The following is an 11,410-nucleotide window of genomic DNA, read 5'->3' as shown; positions in this document are numbered from 1 at the left end:
GCCCTGAGGCCGCCCGGCCCGGCCCGGCCCTGCCCAACCCCCACTCAGAAATCCCTCTGCCAGCTCTCTCCAACCTGCCTTTTCTGTTCTTTTCTTTTCTTTTCTTCCTCATCTTGCACCCATTTGTCTGTCTATTTCTCTATTTAACTATCCATCGAGCTATCTGTCTAACCACCCACCTGAATCTGGGACACGTCTGGACGTCTCGGGTGCTGCACCTGATCACTAAGCAGGGGGGTCCCTGGTGACCAGTCACTGAGCCGGTGGTGTCACTGGCGGGGACGGCCCCTGTGCCCCCCCCATGCCCTTTCTATGCCTCGCCTGTGTATGTATGGACATCTCATCCATTCAGAAAGCACGGGCAACTGGTGCCCCCCGAGTCCAGGGCGGCACCAGATCGCTGACCAGGGGGTCCCCCAGCAGCCAGTTGCCGTGCCTGGGACCATGTGCAGCGAAGCAGGATACGCGCTTCCACCGGCACTTCCGGTTTCATAGTTTCATAGTAGCTAGGGTCAGGAGGGACCTGAACAGATGATCTAGCCTGACCCCCTGCCACAGGCAGGAATGAATGCTGAGTTCACAAGACCCCAGACAGGTGATCGTCCAACCTCCTCTTGAATTTGCCCAAGGTATGGGGTGAGGACCACTTCCCTGGGAAGTTGGTTCCAGATTTTGGCCACCCTAACTGTAAAATATTGCGTTCTGATCTCTAACCTAAACCTATTCTCCATCAGCCTATTACCATTGTTCCTTGTCACCCCAGGTGGTGCTGGGGAGAAAAGGGCTCTGCCTATTTGCTGATGATCTCTCCTGATGAGTTTGTAGGCAGACACCAGGTCCCCCCTCAGCCTCCTCTTGCTGAGGCTGAACAGGTTCAGGTCCCTCAGTCTCTCCTCGTAGGGCCTGTTCTGCGGCTGGCACTTCCAGGGGGTGCACAGCCAATCTCAGGGGGTGCATGTGCACCCTCCTACACATTGCCAGTGCCAGAAAGGATGTGGACAAATTGGAGAGTTCAGCAGACTGCAGTGAAAATGGTTCGGGGGTTGGGGCACATGACTTCTGAGAGGCTGAGAGACCTGTGCTTATTTAGTCTGGAGGAGAGAAGACTGAGGGGGGATTTAATATCAGCCTTTAACTACATGAAGGGGGCTCCAAAGAGGATGCAGCGGTGGGCCTGCAGAAGCGTGCAGGTAGCGGATCATGGCTCTGCCCCAGCCCTGCTCTGCGCTGTCACCACTGCAAGATCCCAGCCGCAGCTCCAGAGCTGCACAGCTGGGCGGGGAGCTGCTCTGGGGCTGGGGCCAGGATCTTGCAGTGGTGATAGCACAGGGCAGGGGAAGGCTGGGGCAGAACTGTGGTCTGCTCCATGCCCCAGCCCTCTAACTATTTTTATTGCCCTCTGCTGAGCTCTCTCAAACTTGTCCACATCCTTTCTGTAGTGGGACCCAAAACTGGATATAGTATTTCAGATGTGGCCTCACCAGTGCTGACTAGGGGGAATAAACACTTTCTTCTATTAGTAATCCCTTCTATTAGTGGGCAACACTCCTAATAGAAGTGATTTCTGAGGTGAGGCTGACCAGTCTGTAGTTCCCTGGATCCTCCTTCTTCCCATTCTTAAGGATGGGCGGCATATTTGCCCTTTTCTAGTCATCTGGGACCTCTCCCTATTCCCGTGAATTTAGTGCCTCTGCATTCACTTTGGCTAACTCCTTCAAAATGGATTCCTTGAGGACCTGCTTCATTTTTTCAGGGTTGAGATTGACTAGTCAGTGTCAGGACCCCTCTGGACTGAGCCCTTGAGCTTCCACACCTAGCCTCGATCCCTGGCTAATGAAACTGTCTCACTTCTCTGTAACTGGATTGACTGCTCAAAGTGCCTCTCAGCCCTTTAAAGTACACTTTTTTTTGGGTAGACCTTCACTTATAAAGAGAACTTTAAAAAGAATATTTGAGATCCACTCCATTTGAGCACTATGTGGGTAAAAGCACTTTGGGAAGCTTTGTTTGAAGGCCAGAAGACTGATTATTGGAAGAACTAGGTTAGGTGTTGTGGCACTCTCTTCTGAATTAAGTATTTTCTTGCAATTGAACTTGGCTTCTACATGTCCGATTATTGTTTCTGTACATTTATTACTTATAAATTATGTGTAAATGCTAATGATTTGTTTTATGCTTTTTTTGCATAAATTGCTTTCCAGCAAAATTATAAGAGAGGTGTGTTTCTGGTCCTATCTGTGCCAGTTTTGTAGTGAGCTTTTGCTTAAACCACAGGTAGTGTTTATAAAGTCATGGATATCTTTCATTGGAAAGTACTGTAAAAGTGCAAAACATTATTTTTAATGTGGGAAGATATCAGAAATAAGTGTTGGTAAAAGCAGTAAAAGGAAAACTAGCCCATAGAACATAGGAATGTGTAACCTATCCAGAATTGTCATATGATTGGGCAACAAGAGGGCTACTATGGAGATGTAAGAAATGTGAGGACAGTAGGCTGCCTGTAAGTGGGAATCCCTGTTGAAGTCAGAGACAACAGTGTGGATTTTGTTTTACTACATTATGATTTTTACTCACTGTTTTAAATTAGTGGTAAATATTACTTTTATTTTGACTATGTCAAATGTCATCAGATTTACAGAGAAACAAGAATTCTTACACTGCATCTACATGAGACACTTTACTGTGCAGTAGACTAATCTACTGTGCAGTAAAGCATCACCATCTACATGTGCAGGTGGTCACTACATGGTAAATTAGTCTACTGCACAGTAAATTTACTACCTGCATATGCAGGTAATACATTTACTACACAGTAAATCCAAATAGCATTAATTGCATGTGTAGACACACCCTGAATTGTCTTTTTCTTTTTTCTCTCATCTGTCCTTCCTCTGTTGCCTGCTTTCACATCCTCTAACCTCTTACTGTCTCTCTGTTACTTATAATTTACCTTGTTTTTTGGCTTATGTCATGTCCTCATAACACAGTTCCACTTAGCTAGTCTGTTGTTATTGAAATGAAGTAAACCTCTCTTTCATACTGTACTGTTAGAACACACCTGTAACTTAGCCTGTAGGTGGCAATTGTAGACTGTGGTCTATTTTAGAGAAGTATATGACAACATAATTTTCTCAAGGGTTGAATCTGATGCAACAACAATGCACTTAGCATAATATGAGGAATCTATGTACAACTTAGGAATTCTAACTTGTCTATGTACAACTTGGTCATTTCTTTTCATTTGACTTTATGAGTTATCTTTATTATGTCTTATGGCTGCTTTTAATGGGTGATGCTTCTTGCTAAGAAAAGGGGAATGGTGCTAACCATGAATAGGTTGACTGACCATTGGCATCTGAACAGGTCTTCCCTTGAAAAAATGAGGAGTAACTGTCTTCTCACTAAACCAGTTTTCTCCATCTTTTCTGCTGGAGACTGGGGTTTAGAGGATAGAAAATTCCTAACCAGGAGAACAAAGCTAATATGTTGGCAGAGAGCATGAGGAAGGAAGGGACTACTCATCTAGAGGGGAAGCTTAGAGATGATAAGGGAATAGAGGGACATGATTTCATAGTAAAAGATTCCTTTATTATCCTTGGACCTGCCAACAAAGAAAGAAACATTGCCGAAAAGAGTGAGATTCCACGATTCAGAAGAGAAGTCATGTGTAGAAGCTTGGAATATAGACTCCTTTGAGGACTCTGATGAGGTTCAAAGAATACTTGTAGTGAGGTTATGGATCAGGGGAATGGATACAGGATTTCTTTTGTCTAGCTCTCTGTTTCTTGTGCCATCTAAGGTAATGAGTGATTGGTAATTGAAAACCTTCAAGGATTGTTTGTCTGTCTGCTTCCACTATCACATGTCCCTAAGGAGGTAATCTATAAATCTGGAATGCTCATAAAGTTGAAATTCTGGCAAAGGTTATGCCTGCTCTGTTAAGGAGTTTGAGGGGTTACTAGTGGTTCTGCGGGGAGATGAAACATAGGGCACCTAGCTTGAATTTGTATTGGATGGCTTGGATAAGGATGATCCTGCCTCAGGCAGGGGTTTTGACTGAATGACCTATGGTGGTCCCTTCTAACACCTACTTCTTTGTGATTCTATTATTCTACAATGGTGTGAGGAATTTGAGATTAAGTTGGGCCTGAAAAAGCTTCAGTTATTTAATTAAAAACATAATTTATTCTAAGACAAAAGTACTTGTGGTTCTGGATCAAGGAATCATAAAGATTAGTTTTCAGTTCTTTGTTGGAATATTAATAATCAGTTAATCAACATCTTCGTTGGAATGGCCAAGAAAAGAATATACATATAGAGAGAATGTGTTAATCGGGCCATTAGATATTTTTATAAAAGAATATTTTTGCTGATTTTGAGTCTTTCATTTATTACCTCAGCTGGCAGGTTAACATCAGAATCTATTAACATGGTTTCTGTATTTTTTAGGAACATCTGATCCATGATTAGCCTTATTATTTTACAAAAGCAAAGATATTTGATTACAGAACTTTGTAGCATGACCTAAGACCTCAAGATTGCCTGTTGTGACAATTGGACCACAATAAATATCCAGAATGCTTGAATTTACCTAATTGGGTCTGACACCACATACACAATTCCTGTGTCAGAACAAATGAAAAATGAAATAACTCCATGTAAAAGTGAAGACTGTGCAGGAGAATAGTGGCTTGCTAGTTTCTTCATGCCAGCAATAGTATCTGAAGTTGTGTGTTTCTCTCTTCCTTGGACAGACCATCCAGTGGAAGAAGAGATGAAAAATACAAGTCATTGTCAAGGCTTATTCAACCAATCCATAACCTGAGGACAGGTTTTGGTTTAACTCTCACAACTGATTTGTTGGGGTTAATGTCATTGTAATTTAATACCTTATGTTGTGTTTCTTCTCTGCAAAATGATGTTGTGAGTTCCAGTCTGTCTTTCAAATTGATCATGATGCAACTATTCAGTTTTCAAGTAAAGATTTTTTCCCTTCCATCCCACAAGGGTAGCTAAAAAGCAGGCTGAATTATTTGCTTCTTGTATATCTTCACAGTTAGCACAACCACAGCCACAGGTGTAATAAAGGTAGAACTGTAGTCAATTAATTGCATTTCCTTCTGGCCTCACAATGCTGTATGTCAATACCTTGAATATTATGATGGTGCTAAATTTATTTTTAATCTCATAGGTTTTATAATTTATATTCACATATTCCTTCCTCTTAACCCCAGCTAGTACATGGATGAGTATTTTGATGGCACAGGCAGCAGCCTCTGCGGGTGGCATGTGGAAGATAGGGAAGGGGACAGGCTGCATGGTAGCAGATAGGGTAGGCAGGGAGCAGAAAACAGAGCAGCAGGTCAGACTGGGGAAAAGGACTGGAGAGGCACTCAGGTAGGGTTCAGGGCTAATTTGTGGCACACCTGACAAAGGATTGGCCCTCCACTGCTTTAGCAGATCATTTTCCACTTAAAGTAGCTGTCTAACCTTATAGTAAATAGCTCTTTCAACTCTAAACGGGCAGTATAGGAGCCTCAGTATATCTGGGTACTTTGATATGTGTTTAATTTTCAGCTGGTCAACTGTACCATTGAAATTACTGGCTGTATTCACACTTGAAGTTGGGCACATGATTATTCTGCTGGCTTTCAGTATGGGTGTTAAAGTTAATGGGGGTTTTCATTATCTTCATGGGGTGCAAGATTGTATTTTTGGTCTCAGAATGATAAAATAATCACATCTTATTTTACATGTAGATTATCTAAAGGGAGATGCACAGTTTACCTTTTTGGCTTAGAATTTCTTCATTCTAGTAATACTACGTTGACTATGTTCATGAAACATCTCAGTTCATCTATAATAATTGTATCTGTTTGTGTGGTTTTTGTTTCTGCAGATGGAAGATTTATTTGACAAAACTTCTGAAAGACTCCAAGCTGAAATAATTCATGAAACCGATACCCCTCATACACGGGATCTCAAGGTCTTACGAGCCAAGCGCTTAGCTTACTATGGAAGGACAAAGACTGTCTGTAGTAGTACTGGCAATACACCAAGTTCAAAATCTTCTGGTGCAGAAGGTTTGCACTCTGTTGTGAACATTAAAGAAAAAGATCAGACTTCCCCATCAAATAGCCCTCAGCAACTTAATGATGCAACAAATGGAAAGAAACTTCTAATTCAGAAATCCTCTGGAATATGTCAAGAAGAACAACAAGCAACTATCACAGAGCCAGAAATGCAGAGAAAATGTATGGGTCAGAACTGCATTTTAGAATTGGATCACAGACTGCTGGAGGATGTGTCTGTGCCAGAGACACAAAAACTCAAACATGTTGTGAGCTGGGCACAACTGTTCCTTAGTAACACTCATGAAGAGGATAATGCACTGAAAAATTCACGGTCATCCCAGGGACTTATCTTTTCTCATGGCAAAGAAATTGAAATAGTGCCAGATAGCAAGAGGAAAGAAACTAGTAGCTCCGATAGTTTTTTCTTTGAGCTGGGAGATGGTATTGACTTCAGTGCCCATGGTAATACTTGCAAAAGCTCTAGCCTTCATGCAGTTTCAGAGCACGTAGATAACTTGGAAGGAGCAGAAGAATGCACGTCTCCTGATTTATTAAGAGAAAGCACATTATCCACTGAAAACAAATGTTACTCTAACATTTGTATTAGCAGGGAAATAGAGACAATAACCATGGATATGAGGGCAAGAAGAGATCCTGCGATCTCCCAGTCTGGCCAACTTGCAGTTGCATACCAAACCCACAACAGCAAAGACAAATATTTTCAAAATAATAGCAAGACAGCTATGTCATCAGAGATACTTTGTATCCAGCCACATCCTTTTGACAGTTGTTCAAGTAAAACTGTAAATGTTCTTCATGAAAATACTGCCACTTGCTTTTGGCTGCCTCTAAGTGATAGTTCAGATGAGGAATGTACAGACAGAATTGTGAAGACAAGGGAACCAAGTAAGTGTTATGCTGAGATCGAGGGACACAAAAACCCTACATGCAGTATTCTTCCACCCAAAGGAGAAAAAATTAAACATTTGGGTTCGGATGTGCTGGAAGGCAGTAATACCTTCCTGAGGAGGAAGAATGACAGCAGTGGAAAATGGACTAAAGGAGAAAAGTGTGTGTTAAAGAATCAAGAAAGGGATAACCAGAAGGATTTCATCTTGGTTTTAAAGGCTGAAAACTTCAAAGAAAGCAAGGTTATTACAGATCATTTCCAGGAACAGGCTGGAAAGAGTTGCAACCTCTCCTCTACTGAGTCTCAGAAAAGAAAAGATGACCTTGAAGAGCTCATGTTAAATTTTACATTTTTAAAGAGAGAGAGGGATCAGAGAGATCAGCCAACATCCGAGCATGAAGAAGGGGGTGACAGGACTTTTGAGGTGAGAAAACATGTTGGAGAAGAACAAACAAACAGTATTTTCAGTGGAGCAAGTTCTGTAAAGAATACAGATATGGCCTGCAAGAGAGAACAAACAAAAATAGAGCTAAAACTCTCTAGGAAGGATCAGGCCATGCAAAATAGTAATCATTTTCTGAATTTATTAGCCAATTCTCCTGAAACCCCTCCATATTTTAAAGTTTGCCCTGATTGTGCAAGCCTCAATTATCCACATGTAAACTGTTGCAACAGATGTGACTGTGCTTTGTTAACTGGACTAATACAGTCCAGGGAAGACAATATGGAACCTAAATGCAAGATGACCCGTGGTAATGTGATGAATGAACAGAACAGGTGTTTTTTCAATCCAGTCATCAAATCTGAACAAGTCTTGGAAAGCAGCTCAGAAGTATCCCCCAAAACAAGCAAAAATAGTGATGATGGCAAAGAGTTCTGCTGGGAGGATGAACCACTATTAAATTCAGACTGTGATATAGGTGTTTTGGATAAATATTATTTTTATTTGAATTATCTGAATAAGACTAGAAGTCTTCATCCCAGAGAGGGACAGGAGTCTTTTCCTTTCCAAGAATTGAATGGCTTTTCTAAAGAACAAAGGTTTGCCAAATGTCTCAAGAGTAAGGTGGTTGAACAAAAGGAGACGGAAGAAACTAACAGTGATTGTAGAGATTTTGAACTAAACTGTGTTAGTTCAGACTGTAAGTATTCTGAACTAAACAGAAACGCTGATGCTATAGAGCAAGAGAAAAGCCAAGTTGAAGAGCTAAAAATGCTTGAAAGAGAATCTGCTTCAGAAAGTGACTCTCCCAGTACAATAAAGGAGAAGAAAAACAGCCAAGTATTAATAGGTAAAGAATTTTTTGACATTTGCTAAGTTACATTTTTAATTATGGAAATAGGCATACTAATGAATACATTAAGGAGAAATGTGGTATTCCTCTGTTGCTGAAGGTATTTATGCTTCTTTTTTTTCTGCTATGACCCTGATATATTTTTGTTTTTTAATGTATAAATCTAAGCATTTTTATAGCACTGAATGTAAACAGCTAGCGCTGGGTCTCTATGTCTTCATATCCTAATTTATTGCAAATTGAAAAATGCACTTATCCATTTATCCATCAACCAGTTTTTGGTTTAGCAAAGATCTGTCAAGTAATAACACGTAAAAGCTGTTTGTATAACTAACTGCTTTTAAAAGCTTGTTTTTGTAACTTGCATATTAATAAAAAAGCTCCAATAAGGTTCTTGTTGGGAATCTGTAAGTAGAGAATATGTATGTTTTCAAAGAAATGTTTTCAGAAATGCTGTTCTTCCTAATTGTCTTATAGCAAAATAAAATAGCTCCCAATAATTTAAAAAAATCACGTAATACAAAATATGTTGAATATAAATGATGGTAACTTTTAATGTTACATATTTTTAGATAAGAAACTCTCAGAAACCAAAAGCATTAGAATGGAAGTAACTGGTTCTAAGAGGCATTGGGAGAAATCCAGCATTGCATGGTCTTCATATTCACATGGAGAACTGAAATCAAGGTTTGCTTACTTTTTCTTTTTTTTTCTTTTAATTGACACTCCATTACCACTTTAATAAATGTTCTAGTTAAGGCTTTTGTACTGTCATTATGCATATTAACATCTTTAATCATAGCATCAGCCTTACTAATTGTTCTGTAGTAAATTGCTATAAAGGCATCATTTAATTTGAAACAATCTCATTTAACTAAAATGCAACAAATTAAGTTTGTTAGATTTTAATTGTAGCAAAAATAAGCTCCAGACCATAAACTCTGGTGAAGAATTAAAATTGAGATTTTGGACCTATAATTCTAACTGCTTCCAAAGCATATGGATCAAATAGACTCCTAGACCATTAATTTTCCTTAGAGTTGGAATAAGGTCTGTGGGATTTGTCTAAGGTTTATCCTACTAACGGTTCATAGATTAATAGATTGTAGGAGGCTAGAAGGAACCTCGGAAGATCAGCAGGTCCAGCCCCCTGCATCAGGCAGGAAAGACAGCTGGGGTCAGGTGACCTCAGCAAGGTGACTGTCTAGTCTCCTCTTGAAGATTTCCAGGGTATGTGATTGCACCACCTCTGGCAGGAGCCCGTTCTACAGTCTGGACACTAACTATGAAGAAGTTTTTCCTAATGTTGAGCCTGAAACGATTTTCCAGGAATTTGTGGCCATTACTCCTGTTCCTCCTCAAGAGTGCCCTGGTGAACAGTTGTTCACCGAGCCCTTGATGTACTCCCCTAATGTAGCGGTAAGCTGCTACCAAGTCGTCTCTCAGCCTTCTCTTTTTCAGGCTGAAGAGTCCCAGGTCCTCCAGCCTTTCCTCGTATGGCTTGCTGTGAAAGTCTCTGATCATACAGGTGGCTCTTCTCTGGACTCTCTCAAGCTTTTCCATGTCCTTGTTAAAATGTGGTGCCCAGAACTGGACGCAGTACTCCAGCTGCCGTCTCACCAATGCTGAGTAGAGCAAAAGAATCACTTCCTTGGTTTTGCTAGAGATGCACTGATTGATGCATGCCACAGTATTATTGGTCCTGCTGGCAACAGTGTTGCGCTGCTGGTTCATATTCATACAGTGGTCTATTATTGCCCCAAGTCTGTTTCGTTCTTGATGCTGGTCAGTTTGGTGCTGCCAAGCCTGTAGGTGTGTAGGGGGTTGTTTGTCCTCAGGTGGAACACTTTACATTTCTCAATGTTGAACTTCATCTGGTTCTGACTTGCCCAACTTGCCAGCCTACCTAGATCCACCTGTATCGGTAGCCTATCTTCAAGCGTGACCACGCTTCCCTATAATTTGGTGTCATCCATGAACTTGACCAGTGAGCTCTTCACCCCCACATCCAAATCATTGATAAAGATGTTGAAAAGTACTGGACCAAACACCAATCCCTGTGGAACATTGCTGCCCACTTCTCGCCAGGACAACACAGATCCGTTCATTAGGACTCTCTGAGTCCTGCTTTGCAGCCAGCTTCCTACCCACCTAACTGTGTCGCAGTTAAGCCCACAATCCTGCAATTTTCTTGTAAGAACATTGTGGGATATCAGATCAAAGGCTTTTTGGAAGTCAAGGTACAACATAAACCTCTTCTCTCTTATCCAGGTGGCAAGTTACCCGATCATAAAATTAGATGAGGTTGGTAAGACAAGACCTGTCCGCAGTGAAACCATGCTGGCTGTCATTCAGATTCCTACCTTCTGCAAGCCTATTGCAGATAGACTCCTTAATGAATTTTTCCAGGATTTTCCCTGGGATAGAAGTTAGGCTAATTGGCCTATAGTTACCTGGGTCTTCTCTCTTCCCCATCTTGAAGATGGGAACAACACTGGCCCTCTTCCAGTCCTCAGGGACCACTCCGGAGCGCCACAAGTTGAGGAAGGGTTTTGCCAGGGGCTCCGTGATGACTTTGGCCAGCTTCTTTAGCACTCTTGGATGGAGTTCATCCACTCCTGCTGACTCATATATATATAATTTCTTTTATAGATCACACATCAGTTCTATGGCAATAGTAGGGAGGCAGTCATTCCTGCCCTGCTCATTTTGTACCCTGTCTGGCATGATTTTCCCCTTGGCCTGGTGAAATACCAAAGCAAAGTAGTCTTTCAGGAGTTCAGTTTTCTCCTGAGTGCTGGTAACCAGCTGTCCTGAGTTGTTGAGCAGTGGCCCCACACTAGATTAGATAGGAAAAAGGTAAAAGGAAGCTGTTAGAATTTTTTAAAGATATAAAAACGTATTAATTTAGGCAGAACACTATTTATGTTTCATTATTTCTGAAACAATGCGATTCATTTCAGAGAAACTTTTATGAAAAAAGTGTAATTAGAGGCCCTAGGGAGAATGAGATAAAAGAGGTATTTACAGATCAGATGGGGAGAGACTGATGGCTGTAGGCCTCTGATGGTCTCTGACAGAAACAGGGAAGTTAGTATTCTTCTTAACAGGTAAGCTGGGTTTGATGAGCC

General features: G+C 41.2%; 1 protein-coding gene across 1 annotated transcript in view; it reads left to right on the top strand.

Moving 5' to 3' along the window:
• The first annotated feature begins 5,899 nt into the window (after nt 1-5,899).
• LOC106722119 overlaps nt 5,900-11,410 on the top strand; it is a 108,561-nt gene continuing 103,050 nt past the window's right edge. Inside the window, exons 1-2 of the mRNA XM_025202513.1 lie at nt 5,900-8,276; nt 8,852-8,966. Of these exons, the coding sequence (XP_025058298.1) occupies nt 5,900-8,276; nt 8,852-8,966 (2,492 nt within the window). The remainder of the gene's footprint in view (nt 8,277-8,851; nt 8,967-11,410) is intronic.

The sequence above is a fragment of the Alligator sinensis genome, unplaced genomic scaffold (assembly GCF_000455745.1).
Source record: "Alligator sinensis unplaced genomic scaffold, ASM45574v1 scaffold226_1, whole genome shotgun sequence".
Lineage (NCBI taxonomy): Eukaryota > Metazoa > Chordata > Crocodylia > Alligatoridae > Alligator > Alligator sinensis.
Note: the sequence above shows the minus strand (reverse complement) of the source record. Positions and strands in the feature narration are given on the sequence as shown.